Here is a 15163-nt window from a genome sequence, read left to right as displayed (position 1 = left end):
AATATGGAGATGTTTTTGTTACTGCTGAGCTCACAGAGAGATAAGGCCTTTTCTGCTTTTTGTGTTGCCACACTGGCAAGAAAGTTGGAGGTGCAGGGGGGTTTGAAGGAGACACAGCCAGGATGGGTGACCCCAGCTGGCCAGAGGAATATTCCAGACCTTATGGCATCATGCTCAGTGTATCATCAGCAGATCTGCAGATGACAATAAGCTGCGGGGGGAGTGTCAATCAGCTGGAAGGCAGGAGGGCTCTGCAGAGGGACCTGGACAGGCTGGAGAGTTGGGCTGATTCCAGCGGGATGAGGTGCAACAAGGCAAGTGCCGGGTCCTGCACTTTGGCCACAACAACCCCCAGCAGCGCTACAGGCTGGGGACAGAGTGGCTGGAGAGCAGCCAGGCAGAGAGACCTGGGAGTTTGGATTGACAGGAAGCTGAACATGAGCCAGCAGTGTGCCCAGGTGGCCAAGAAGGCCAATGGCATCCTGGCCTGGATCAGGAACAGTGTGGCCAACAGGTCCAGGGAAGTGATTCTTCCCCTGTACTCAGTGCTGGTGAGGCCACACCTGGAGTGCTGTGTCCAGTTCTGGGCCCCTCAGTTCAGGAAGGATATTGAGGTGCTGGAGCAGGTGCGGAGGAGAGCAATAAGGCTGGTGAAGGGACTCAAGCACAAGTCCTATGAGGAGAGGCTGAGGGAGCTGGGGCTGTTCAGCCTGGAGAAGAGGAGGCTCAGAGGAGACCTCCTCACTCTCTACAACTCCCTGAAAGGAGGTTGTAGCCAGGTGGGGGTTGGTCTCTTCTCCCAGGCAACTATCAGCAAGACAAGAGGGCATGGTCTTAAGCTGTGCCAGGGAAGGTTTAGATTGGATATTAGGAAGAATTTCTTTACAGAGAGGGTAATCAGGCATTGGAATGGGCTGCCCAGGGAAGTGGTGGATTCTCTGTCTCTGGAGGTTTTTAAGATGAGACTGGATGTGGTGTGGCACTTAGTGCCATGGTCTAGTAACCACAGCGGTAGTGGATCAAGGGTTGGACTTGATGATCTCAGAGTTCCCTTCCAACCCAGCTGATTCTATGATTCTGTGGTACAGTGGGGGGAAGGAGGAGGAAAAGGGGGATGTTTGGAGTGATGGAGTTTGTCTTCCCAAGTAATCTGGGACCCTGCTGTCCTGGAGGTGGCTGACACCTGCCTGCCCATTGGAATCAGTGAATTCATTCCTTGTTTTACCTTGTTTGTGTGTTTGGCTTTTGCTTTCCCTGTTCAACTGCCCTTATTTCAACTCGTAAGTTTTCCAGCTTTTACCGTTCCCATTTTCTCATTGATCCCACTGGTGGGTAAGAGTGAGTGGCTGTGAGGGGCTTGGTGTTGGCTGGGGTTATACCACAATTTGGAAATCTGGTGTGCTCAAAACAGCTTCTTGACAAGATTGAAATGGATTCTCTTTTGTACTTAATTGCAGAACATTGTATTTCTTGGACTGTAACTGAGGATGCAAAACTGCTCTGCAGGAGACTTGCTAATTGGATTTACTTCAGCCCTCGTGCAGTCAAGTGCTGCATCTGCTTCATTCTGGGGTGTTTCAGGCTTATGTGTTTCAGATGCTCATGTGAAAACTTTCCATGCTCAGAGCCTGGATGCATTTTTCCTGGTAGTGTGATTTCTCCTTTCAGGAGAATGGATGTCAAAAGGAATATTGCAGTCAATGTGCAGTAAGGAATAATTACTCGAGTAAATCATTCAGAGTACAGTGGTTCTTCTGGAAAGGATCAAATACATTAGTGCAGAAGGGAAGGTGCATTCTTGAGGTGTGAAATAGACTACCTGAAGTCTACAAGTAGACTTCCTCCTAAGCGGAATGGATTGATTGCCTCTACACTTGTGCAGGAAATCATGCTTCCTTCTGGCCAGATTAGTGGTGCACTTTTCTGTTAACTAGAAGTAGAGAGACAGGGAAAGGAAGTTTGGGCTTTTCTGGGGAGAGACTTGGGCTTTTTTTAGTTGGTTTTGATTTTTGTGGGTTTTTTGTTGTTGTTTTGGGGGGGGGGGTCATTTAGTGGTGGGTTTTTTTACTGTGACAGACCATGTTGACTATTTCTTGTCAAAAAGGCCTGACTTTGCCTACAGTATTTCTGGGAGTGTAGACCATAAGCATTGTGAGTCTTCCATGGGGTGTCCACACTGCAGAGCTCCTGAACAGAGGCCTTTTTTTCATTTGTCTCTAATTCTCGTGATCAGCTTGCCCAGAGTTTTCATATCATCCTCTGCCTATGGAGGAATGTATGAATCAAGGTGTGAAGATGTAGGGAGTTTTCTTTGTTTTGCTAAGTGCTCTCTTTAATATTTTTGGTATGGAGGATGAAAACATTCTGTATATTTCAAATAGGAAGGATAGTGCTCTTGCATACCTGCAGATGTCAACAAAACTTTGCTGCTGTGTCACATGCAGAAACTACTTCAAAGGAATTTGTCTGGTCACACCATACTGGCTGTGGGCTTTCAAATTTCAGACTTAATTGCTTCCCTTGGGAACTTTTCTTTTGGAAATACGGATAGTCCTTTCCTGTCAGGAAAGTTGCAGAGATTTGATTCTGAATGTCCTGTGCTGATTTCATGACAAGCAGATCAAATGGTATTGACACTGTCACTGTTTCCAGAGACACTGTTTAGTAACCTGCCTTGTGAGAGACTTTATTTTGATGTGATGCTTAGGAAGCATTGAATCATTTTGCTTAGAAAAGGCTGAAAACTCAAAATCCTAGTAGAGAAAGTATATAGATGAAGGGATGAGCTCACCCTTGGAGTATTACACAATGTTCTGATGCCTGGATTAGTTGGGTGACATAAAAGGTTGGGGGGGCTGTTGGGCACTGCCATGGCAATCAAGGTCATCAGGATCACTCAGGGGCCAGCTTCTGTCTATTTTCACCAACTTCCATGGCCAATGTTCACGAGCGAAGATTTGGGAAAGGTCATTACCCTTCCAGCCTGCGCAATGGATTTTTTAGGTGAGACACAGTGTGCGCTGAACGGAGCCCACCCTTTAATCCTGAGGTTCATCTGCCGGGGCTGAGTGAGCTCGGACAGTGGCAGTGAGGTCCTCAGGACGTAGGTTTGTTTAGAGTGACCTTCTCTTAGATGGATGGCCTTACAGGGCTGACGAGCTCCATCTGCCCGGAGGGGTTCCCTGACCGGGAATCGAACCCAGGCCGCAGCGGTGAGAGCGCCGCATCCCAACCACTAGACCGCCAGGGGGCCCCTTTCACCAACTAAAGTACTCTTAAGTGTGGGCAGTTTTGCTGTTACTTCACTTCTGAATTGATTCCACACTTTTTTCTTCAAGCAGAAGTCTACCAGATTGCATTTTGCATCCATCTCATTTTAGGACAGAAGGATGGTAATCATCTCCTTAAAGAGAAAAGCCTTCATGTAGTAAGCTTAGAGATTTGTCAGGAAAACTGTGTGCATGTGTGACATTAAAATGGTGCTAATATTCACAAACAAAGCTCCTGTCTATGTAAGTGTACCACCTAGAAAGAACAAGGATTTTACTCCTAAGCTGAAATCAATTGCCTGAGTAAATTTCTTGATTAACAGTCTTGCTAGACTGGTTAATGCATAATCCTGCTGTAAGAGTTGGAAGGATGAGTGTATGATTTTCCCTTTAAAAGAATAAAAGTAAAAATGGCTTTTAAAATAAGTATATATATATATGCATACATACAGAAAGTATTGTTTAATGTTTCTCTATTAAAAGCACTGAGTGCAAGACAGAGAAACACAAGCTGATGGCAGAGACGTAGCTAATTTTTCAGTTGACATGTTAATTGCAACTATAAATTTCTTCTGTTTAAAATTGCTCTGCTGTAATCAAAGTACAGCACTCTTTAATTTCAGCTTAAGATAACATTAATGTTCTGTGTTTGATGCAATCTGTTTTAAAATCTGTGGAGGTGGATGCCAAAGGCATTTGCTGCTATGTTTTAAATGTGTAATTGTAGAGAAGGTAACATAGGATTTTCTTTGATTGAAGTGAGTAACCAATGATTGAAGCTGTTCATGTTTGATTCCAAGGAATCCCGAGTTTTATAAACTGACTGTTTTATCTGGGCAGTTTATCTCCAGTTGCTCCAGGTAACTTCTGGATGCCATTTAATAGGTTAGTAGGCTTTTTCTGCGTTATGACTGTAAAGATGCTGGAGTCAGAATTATGGTAAAATTTACTAATAGAATTTGTAATTCTCTCCTGTTTTATAACCAAATAGTAAAGTACCAAAAATGACCGCTGAAATTTCTGAGCTGCTGTCAACAAGCAATGATTAGCAATATTCCCCGATAGTTTTTTGAGTTTGTTTTTTCAAGAAAATGCAGAAAAGATGCTTAGGCAGACTGAGGTATGACTATGTCCTCCGCCATGTTTTCTTTTGCATGTGCTACCTGAATGGGGTTTTTCCCCACTGGTAGCAGTATTAACCAGTCCAGCTTCCTATCTAACTCCTGAAAAACCTGAACACCTGAATCTATTTTCTTAACTTAAAATTATTTTTAAGTTATTATTTTAACGAATTATCAGAAATTTGTAAACTGTCCCAGGTGTCTGTGAAAGATACTGGCTTGATGAGTAGTAATTTTTAAGTGATAAATAATGCTGTTTGAAGCATCAAAGATTCAGACTTCTACGTCTGTTGATAAGATGTAAATGGTGTAATTAAGATGCAGAAAGTCATAACCTGCTTTCAGTTTTAGAATTTACACTTTCATTGCACTTTCATCAGAATGAGGACTGTAACAAAGCATTAGTTGAGAGTTGTTAACAGTTGTTCTTCGTTTCTAAACTTTCTCATGATAACCCTGCCAGTATCCTTATTCCAGCAAAGTAGAAACAGTGAGGAATGACTAGAACTGCATGCAGTATTTAAAGTTTGTGTGTACTACAGTTGTGTATTGTGGGTTTTTTCCCATTTGATTTACTCGTTACAGGATTATTTTTGTAGTTTTATAGGCTTTTCAACTGTTACTATGTAGAAAGGTGATAGTTTTCTAAAAGTATTTAGGATTGGTCAGAAAAAGTTCTTTCAAGGGTAGTGGGAGATGTAGACAGCATACTTTTTTTTTCCTTATGACTTTGCTTTCCTAGGCACTGACTTTCAGTTGTGTCAGTTTCCAGTCCCTAGTTCTAATAAAGATTATTCTACGTTAAGATTCTTCTGCATTGTTTGATAGGTCCAATTAGTAAATGCCTTTCTCAAGAAGTAACCGTTTCAGTCAGGTTTGGATATTGGTTGAGTATAGTTTTGGGGGTTTTGTGGGAGGGAGGCTTAAGTATAGTGAAAAAATAGCTCTTTGCCAACAATGGTATTGCAAGTGTTATTAATTTACAGAAGAGCCTGTCCAGTCAGACTGTTCTTTTAAGAGAGTGCTATGTAGAGTAAGATATTTTGAAAGTCATTACCTATGATACTTCCTCCCTTTTAGAGCTTATATAGAGCTTAATTTCCTTACATGCACAAAAAAAAAAATCCACTTGAAAACTGTCAGACCTGGCAGAGGTGTTTTTCAAATTTAGTATTAAAAACTCACCGTGATTTTTTGATTTTTTTGTTAGTCTATAAACAAAGGTAAAAATGAACAGTGATTGTTTGAAAAACTGGTTACAAACAGTAGTCAGTGTCACCAGGTCAAGTCAAAGACTGGCAAGAACTTATTTTTCTTCTCATATATTTCAGTACTGAAATACTTCTGAATTTTGTTGCCTGACCAAGATTCCAGGCTTTACTTGATAAAGTTAATGGGTTAAAGTGTTAATGACAGGACTGTCTGGTGTCCCTGGACAACAGTCTGCTTAAAACCATTCAGTAGATTTAGGTGTTTTGGAAAGGAAACTCAGAGCTCTTGATTTCTTTCACAGCTACTTAGATAAAAGCATTAAAACATGAAAACAGTTTATCAAACTGACCCTTAGGCAAAAACTGGGAATTTCATGGCTGCAAGCATTAGCATGCTGCAAAAGTAATGTTTGAAGAACAGATTTGTTTGATACTGTTTGGTGTCCTTCAGACAGCATTTAATTCCTAGTTTATTATTCTTTATCACACTTTATCGCACAGTATCCACCGTATCACCCAGTATCACACTTGTACCGGTACAGACTGTTTGCAAAAGTTGTAATTGTTATATTGGAAGTAAACAACTGTGCAGCAGAATTATTCAGTGCAGTTACTCTATGTGTGCAATACATCTAGCACTTCTAAAATATTTTATTCAGATAATTAGAAATGTCATAAGTGGTGGGAGCTAGAATCCAAAAGTTCATTCCAGCAGGGAAAGTGGAAGGTTTGCTCTTTCAAGAAAAGATAGTAGGTACTGTTTAAAAATCATGGTGTTAGTGTAATCTGAGGCAAAATGTCTAGTAATTCTGCTGTATTTGGATAACTTTCTTTAATCTGTCATTGTTATTTGCTTAATTGGATAAAGTGTGTTTGAATGAGAGTAGCAAAAAACCAAATGTTCATAAGCTCTTTTTCTGTGTATGTTTTAAGCTGTGTTAATTCTGAAAGTATTCTGTCAGGTTATGCAGTCGTAGTCTTAACGGTGTGCAGCTGTAGAGTTGGGATATCTTGAGAGTATAATCTCCACAAGTAGGGATTCTTCCTCTGTTCAGACAGCTGGCATGCTACATCTGGATCAATATATTTTACTGCTTTCTTCCTTCCACAGTAATATTTTAAAATGGCAGTACCTACAAAATTTAACCTTTGGGAGATGAAAACAAGAAATTGTCGTGGTAGGGTGCGGCAAACAGCTTGTCTGTAACACTGGAAGCTGCAGTGAAGGGCTGCAGAAGATGTGTGATAGTTGCCCTTGTGAAGATGGGTTCCTGCAAACATCTCTGACCTCAGATCTCCTGCTCTTGAGGCTCTGACTGCAGCTGGTGGGAGAGAGACCCGTTGCTGTGCAGAACTGTTCTGTCAGTACCTCTTGGGGAAAGATGGTTCTCAGGTGGCTTCTCTTATTTTTTTGTTCTCAGCAAGCACGTTAAATGGTAAGAGCACTGTGCTCAGTATACATAGATGTAAAGCAGTTTTAAATGTAAGCAGCTTCATTAAATGTGGTGGAATGCCATTTTTATATTTCCTTGCAGGAATTGGAGCTTGAAAATATAAGGCTCTTAATTTTCCTTAACATGATAGCATAAGCTGTTGGAACCAGCCTCAGTACTATATCCTACTAAGAGAGAAAAAGCTACTGTTTTGAAGCCTTTCTGAGGAATTTATATAAGAACTCTACTATATGGCATGTGGTAACCCTGTAACTGGTCACACTTGAGACATGGAAAAAGCAGTTAAATGCTTTAGTCTCAGCTGCTTCTTGGGCATCCTCTTTCCACACAGGACTAAGGGTAGTTGGATGGGTTAGCTAAAGGTTAATGACTACTAGGGACGTACCAAATCAGGCAGTCTGCAAAGACAGCAGTCTGCCTGAAGTACCACCCTGTAATCTTGCACACAAACTTGCTTGTTGTCCTGTCCTTTACTTGGGGCTTCCAAGTTGTGATTTTTGAAAAGAAAACAAGAGCAGAAGACTTCACGTCTGTTTATTCTGGTACTACCTCATACAGTTCAGTATAGCCAAAGTATGTTGCCATTAAGGTAGAATTTAGATAGGTTCATTACAAACATGCTGCATGACATACACCACTATCAAGACCTCTTAAGTAAAACTAAATAGCAATTTTTACTGATTAGAAACTTTCCCATGCACTGCTGTACTCCACGCTGTGTGTGAAAGATCACTTCTGGCTACTAAGTATTTTGTCATTACTAATCTACGAGGCTATTCACAATTGGCACAAATAGCTTATTGTTATGATCCAGTACTGGAGATGAAATAGTAGATTATTTGTATTTTTCAGATACTGTGAAACAGCAATGCAAAATTCTGTGTAGGAGCAGAAATTAACTATTTCTTGTCTGAAGTCCTCTCAGTGTGTGATAAATTGTCAACATGTAAATGTATCTTACTTTTCCTTTAGCCGTGTAAGTGAACACCATAACTGAGTATTTTTGGACTGATTATTTTGATTTAAAAGTTGTGTCAATAAGAGCATTTCTGATCTGAAATACTAAACCCTCTTTTCTTTCCCCTATTGTTACACCTCCTCCAAATCTAATCTGTTTATGAACAGATGTCCTCCAGTCTGTTTATGAAGATCTTATCGTACATGTGTTGCTGTTCTAAAATAGTTCTGGTGCAGTTTTTTCCATTCAGTATGTGACTTGAGTAGAAGCATTGTATCCTCATGAGTACAAGCATGAAAAATACTACACTGCTTGATTTACAGCTGAAACCACAGTGGTGCTTTCTTAATCTTGCATTAGAGGGCTGAACTTAGAGCCTTATGTAGTGGAATTCTTTTGTGCCCACACTCTGTAATATCTGTTCTCACTAGTGCTTTATTGGGCGCCCACTAGCACTGATAACCAGGAGTAACCTTTCATTTATTACATTTTGCTTGTGCTTCAAAATATTTTCCTAAGAAATATTGCATTGTGTGGAGAGATGAGACATACAGAACAAAACTTCCTTGTGTTCACAGTGTGCTATCCTGGGGCTGATCTGGTAACTGATAACTCAGAACACCAGTTGTGAGCGATTATCTCCTTCCCGGAGTACAACAGGCTGAGCTATGGGGCTTTTTCGAACACTACAGTAAAACATGTAGCTGTGACATGATGGTTGAGGTTGGAAGTGACCTCTGGAGGTCACCTTGGTGATTTGTGCAGATTCTGCCAACACCTGGCAAGCCACATTCACATACTCAAGTATATGATTCTTTCTTACATTAGATAATAAGATATTCTCCGCCTTCTTGTAGAACATAAACATGCAGTAAACAAACTCAAAGCTTGTTTAAAAAAAAAGAAAAAAGAAAAAACCCATATTAACTACTTTAGTCCTAAAACAGTATTTTAGGACATGAAGATGCAAATTCCTTCTGTCCTTCCTCAATCTTCCCTGACTAGTCTTCTCAAAGAACAGTTTTGTTGTTTCTATTAGAGACATTATGTTTGTTTTTGTAATAGCAGATGTTGCCTAGTAGTGTCAGTTTTCTTGGCCAGAGCTTAAAAATTGCATAGGTAACATGAATGTTACAGTGTAGACTTGAGTTTGTTGCAGGTATAACGTGATGGTTTTCTGTGAGAAATAAGAATGTGTTTTATATGAAGAAGTAATGAGTGGTTATACAGTTCTGTGCTTGACTGGCAGTTTTATTGTAGTTGTGAACATATTTTGTAATCTTTCCCTTGTTCTAATGCATCTTTGTTTCCTCCCCACTTCTGAAAGTGGGTGGGGAAGAAGTGGGGAGAAACTTCTGGTGAGTGCTCCTGGAAACAGCAGAATCTGAGGGAGACATGCATACTAGAAGGATTTTTATGGTTTACTCCTACATTTCTAGGCCACCAGACCACAGCAGTAGGTCTTCTCATCCTCTTCTGTTGTGAGCCTGAGTAGGGGGCTTTACGTTTCCTTGGTTCTGATTTAGGCAGGTCAGCGTATCTGAAATGTAGCAGCATGGTAATTGTCTTTTTTTTGGTCCTCACTGTTCTTCTACCACTCTAATGGATCTAAATCTACCACTACTTGATTTGGCTTGAGTGCCTGAATGCAAATAATCAGCAAATCAATAGATTAATCTGGTCAAAGGCAGTGCAAATCTCGGGAGAATTACAGCCATTAGTTCTCTTTTGCCCAGAAGAGCTGCAGTTCAGCAAACTGTATAACTCCTGGTTATTTTTCTTTTTGTCATGTGTTTAATAGATGTAATACAGTATATATACACACACATATATATAAAACACTTATATGTCTATTTTTTAAAAATCCCTTCTGGAGTCGATAAAATGTACTCTTCAAGAAAACTCACTGTTAAAGGTAATGATCTGGAAACCCATCGTGATTCTGCCTAGTGGTGGAAAGCTGATGCCTTACAGGATCTCCAGGTGTGTTGCAGGTACGCATGGGTTTATGAGAATTTCATAATTCAGAGTCAGTGAGAGAAGCACTGACATGAATATGTCAATGGATAAGGTTGACATAATCCGATTTTTTTTTTAGGTCTGTTTTGTGTGTTTACTGCTGGTTATAAGGGGCTATAGGTGACATCCTTCATAATAGACAGGTTTAGAAATATTTTCTCTTGATTCTGTACCTAGAGTATATTTGGTATTAATGCATCAGGAATATAAATAATTTATTAAATACCTTACCCTAATTCTTCTTCAGCATGGCCCATACTTCTTGAAAGCATTGTTTGGGTCCATTCTATTTTGTGTTTTATTTAGCAAATGTAGGTTCTGCCCTTTACCTCATTGGGATTGAACCTCTAATGGTTTAAATGTTTTCTAAGCCCTCTGGTTTGCAGCCAACTTCATTATACACTGCTTGAACTGGTTTGTTAAATGGTGTTCAGAGTCTTTCTAGGGTTTCCATTCTTAATACTTGTTGCCTTGGATAATTAACATACTTTGCTTAGAGTGCTTCTTACAGATTTCTTACAGCAAATGTAGAAACTATTTGACTTTAAATGCTCAGGTGTTTGCTTGGCTTGGCAAAACAAAACTCCCTTTCAAGTGTATATAGACATAATTTTTAATAAATATCAGATAGTTAATATTTCTGCATTGTGAGGTTGGGAGTAAAATTGTAAAGAAAAGCCCTGAGTTTGTCCATGGGACTGATGTTTTCTACATCTATCATTCTTCCCATTTAAACCGGGAAAAGTGGGAAGAGATTTCTCTTCCCTCCTTTTCCCTGAAAAGCCAATCTCCCACCCTTCTTTCCACCAGAGTCACCTTACAATGAATAGTAGAATAGTTTACAGAGAAGTGAATAATATATTTCCTGAAAATTTGATCAAATGACAGGTGGGTCTGAACTGCAGGAAACACTACAGCTGACATCAGTAACTTGTGGTAGAACAGTAAATGCTTCCAAGATTAAGAAGTAAAACCTCTTGTGCTGTAGAAGTCAATGCATTTGAAATCTTCTAGCCATTTTTCTAAGAGATTAAGTGTTTGTTTTTTTAGGGGATGTAGAACTGGTTCTTGTAAATACTTACTACAGTGGCTTCTAACAGTTTGCTCTTGTAAGTTTGTTACATTCTTTGAAATCCGAGATGTGCGTTGTGCAAAAAACATAAAGGAACAGCTCAAAACTTCAGCTGCGTCATTCTTTAATTTTTCTGTTTATACAAGTAGATGGGTTGGTTTTTTTTACAACATAAGTATCACATGCGCACTCCACTCTTTCAATCACATAATATATTAACTTTTTGTTTGTTTGTTTTCCAAGGAGCCTTTTGAAGATGGCTATGCAAATGGTGAAGAAGGCACTGCAGCCGGGGAAGCAGCTGTCACTTACACACCTGATAGCAAAGGGGTGGTCAAATTTGGATGGATAAAAGGTGTATTGGTAAGTTTGATGTATTATACTTAAGTTTCTTACAGATATAATCTTTCTAATAATCATCTTTTTTGAGAGGTGTTGTGATAGTGCAGTATAAACAAAAGATTATATGTATGAGAGATGTGAAAATAATTTTAGGAAGGGTTGCTCCAACTTTACTGAATTTTAAGGAAGTAAGTACTTCAGGACTTCAAGTTTTTAGGGGATTATGGTTTCTTAGCACATTTTAGAGTTTAAGTTGCATAATTTCCAAGAAGGAAAAAGATCATGTTCAGTATTCATATGTAGTAAAAAAAATTTATGAATTTTAAGTCACAAATGTAAATGGAGAGAATACACTTAATGTGTGTCCACTTTGAATCGGGACTGCGTGAAACAAAAAATAATGTTTTGAGGAGAATACCTGTCTGTATATAACAAAACTTGACCAGGGTTAAATATTTAAATTTTGTTGAGCATGTTACAAAAAGTCATCTTCTAAGCTGTAGAAGTCTTTGACACTAAATACAATGTAGTAATAGTGAAAAAAACTGATTTGGAGTAGTGAAAAATTATGGGTTGCATGGGAGTTTTTTATTACAAGTACATAATAATATATTTTTAGTATTTTGGCAAAGAGAAACCATGGTTAATATGTATTCTCCAAAGCTCTAAGAATTTATAGTGCTGGCTGCAAACAAGGCAGTTGGTTAAAACATGCTGAACTCAAGCATTCAGAATACCTAACTTTAGTTCAGCTAATTTCCACTGTGCATTAGTAACTTCCTAATAAGTCTTGAAGTAGCTACATTCCCTACCTTGAAAGAAGGAGAGTGTCTGTGGTAGCTGTGAAACTCAAATTCTGTATAGGACTATTCTCGTAAGCAATGTTCTGATATTAAAGAGTTACAGGGTAAATGTTGCTGAAGGTTTCTTCCGAAGTCAATTTAAAATTTTCTAGATGGATGATCTCATTTTTAATGGTTTGGAAGTTATAGTTAATATTTCCTAATAAGCATAAGCTGCGTGGATGAATATTTTCAGCTCAGGTGATCTGCATTTAGCAAAAGATTTGAAAACTTCTGTGGTTTGGAGAAGGTCTCCCTTCTCTTTGCAGGATTGATATCCTATTGTTTAGGTAAGAGAGAGACCCAAGATTTGTTTTTATTTTCCTGTCTAAATTCTACACAGTGCAAACTCTACTTTTATTGGGAGCTAAGAGTTTTAAATGCAAGGATTAAAACAACATGCAACCCTCCATCCTCTTATTGCGCAGCAGTTGTAAGACACAAAAGTTTTAGGAGTGAGAAGTTGTAGCAGTTGTTTTAGGATATTGCTTCAGTGCATTTCTTTTTGAGAGAGTTTTGTGGGAGATCTGAACTGGGATTGTAGACCTCACAGTCATAGTAGACCTGTGTCTTGTTTTTAGTTATGTGTTCTGTAGTATGCATTTTGGATCCTGAAGGTTAGGGTCTAGATTATTTTTATTGTTTGGTGAAGATATACTGCAAGTGTCAGATATTGAATTAATCTTAACTTTATCTGTGTTCAAGGTAGTAACTTCTAAATTTTATTTAGGTTCCTTTTTTTTTAATCAAATGTTAACTTGTCTAATAACAGAGTCTATTCTTGTGATATAATTTAAAAAGTGGTGAGGAAAGACAGCAAGATAATTTCAAGAATGTTAAAAACTGAAATGAAAACCTAGTGAAAATGACTGCAGATGTAAGACCTAACCATTGTAAAATTTCTGTTTTATATTAGGTACGATGCATGTTAAATATTTGGGGGGTGATGCTCTTCATCAGACTATCATGGATTGTAGGACAAGCTGGGATAGGTACGTGTACTAATGCTGTTATTTTATTTCACTGACTTTTAAATGTGATCCAAAAGAGGTGTTGATCCTGAGCTTACACTCCAAAAGGAGTAGAAAATGACCTTGATATTGCCTATTTTTATGGTAATTTGCCCTTATCAAAACTTGAGGCACTTACTTAGACTTTTTTGTTTAGGTATAAGGCATGTAATTTAAAATGGGCATTTTTAATTCTTCAGTGAACTGCAGAGATAAACTTTTGATCTCTGGTTATTGAAATTTGAGTATAGACCATGTAGCATATAAACAATTCTTTTCAAAGACTTGCCTTAGTATTGGACTGCACAAAATCTCTGATCTGCAAAAGGATTATGTTTTCTTGAAGCTCGGGGATGCAGCTCTTACCTTGCTGATTTAAGAGAACATTTACCCAGTTTTATTTGTATCCTGGAAACTTCTCTTTACAAAAAGGGAGAGGAGAAGCCTTTTACCTGAATGTGTGGAATCATGCACAGTAAATTTGTGTTGTTTTTGCAAGATCAGGTATTTAAATGGAGTTAAGTTGAAAATCTGTATTCTTTAATACCACTGGGCTTACACTGTTTCCCCCCCCTTTTTCCAAAAGGTCTGTCTGTCTTGGTGATTGGAATGGCCACTGTTGTGACAACTATTACAGGCCTCTCTACTTCAGCAATAGCCACAAATGGGTTTGTAAGAGGAGGTAACCCAACTTTCATAAAGTTTTTAAAGCTTTCCTCACCGTGAAGTGCACACTTTACGGTTGCTGAGGAGAAGAGTCTTCTTTGTGTTCTGTATTTGACTAAACAGTCATATAAATAATGTTTATTTATCAACCAAGCAGTCACGTAAATAAACAGTCATGCTAACAAAAAGTCAATAGTTAGCCTGCTAATTTGATCTGACTACTGGCTTCTTTTCCACTGTGAAAGAAACATTATTCTTAACTTTTAGAATACAAAGATTTTTAGGGATACATATCCAGGAATAATGGGGTCTTAATAGTCTCCTGCATCTGCACTGTGCACATATGCTTGTATATGTTCATGTCCTAAAATAAATCTACATACAAGTAACTCTTCAAACGCTTGGTTACCTCCAGCTTCCCTGAGATTGATGGTTTTCATTCTCTTTCATGGTTTATGTGCTGTTGTCAGCAATTCGTATAAATATTTTTGTAAGTGGTTGGTCTAACATGGTCAGACTGCTTCATAACATACAAGACTGTTACTAGTAGAAAATGTGGTGGAATTAAAATAGAAACTTATAAAACTGTCTTCATTAAGGTTAAGAATGAAGAGAACAAGCCTCAGTATCACAGAGTAAGCAGATATAATGGGAAAGAGCAGCGATGAGTGTTAACATTATGTCAAGCTTAGTTTCTAAATGCCTTTTCTTCTTTTTTAATTGTATTGTGCATATCAGATTTTCCCATTCCCATGGGAGCCTTTTTTTAGTCTCTCTTGAAATAAAGTACTTCATTGGAAAATTTAAAGTGCCGAATGGGCAGCACTGTAGAATAAAATCACAATTGTTTCTATAAAAATCTTATACTGCAGTAAGATTTTTTTTTTTTTATGTTACATAAGGCATTGAGAGTGTGGCCAAGCTGGCTACATACATATGATTTGCACAAGAAGTGTCAGGCAGTGAAATTAATGATTTCCATACTCAATTACTTCAGACTGAAGCTGGAGGACTTTGCTGCTTCTAGAAAGCTTAGCTCTAAATTTGAGGAATATGCCTTTGCTACATTTTCTAATGCAGAAAACTCCTTTAACACAACAGAGCTTTAAGAAACAGATCTTGGAGGTTTGGGACTTTAGTGGGCTTATTACAGTTGGCTTTGCCAGTTTCTTGATCTATAACTAAAGAAGATGTTTAGC

General features: G+C 38.6%; 1 protein-coding gene across 3 annotated transcripts in view; it reads left to right on the top strand.

The window, feature by feature from the left end:
* SLC12A2 (solute carrier family 12 member 2) overlaps positions 1 to 15163 on the top strand; it is a 63000-nt gene that overhangs the window by 10811 nt on the left and 37026 nt on the right. For all 3 annotated transcript variants that reach the window (XM_051773539.1, XM_051773538.1, XM_051773537.1), the window contains exons 2-4: positions 11348 to 11467; positions 13205 to 13280; positions 13885 to 13980. In XM_051773539.1, coding sequence (XP_051629499.1) covers positions 11348 to 11467; positions 13205 to 13280; positions 13885 to 13980 — 292 coding nt within the window. The remainder of the gene's footprint in view (positions 1 to 11347; positions 11468 to 13204; positions 13281 to 13884; positions 13981 to 15163) is intronic.

Source organism: Manacus candei, unplaced genomic scaffold (genome assembly GCF_025592945.1).
Source record: "Manacus candei isolate 608988 ecotype Guabito, Panama unplaced genomic scaffold, ASM2559294v1 h1tg000171l, whole genome shotgun sequence".
In the NCBI taxonomy this organism is placed as follows: domain Eukaryota; kingdom Metazoa; phylum Chordata; class Aves; order Passeriformes; family Pipridae; genus Manacus; species Manacus candei.
The sequence above is the reverse complement of the archived record's forward strand: the minus strand, read 5'-3'. Positions and strand labels throughout refer to the sequence as shown.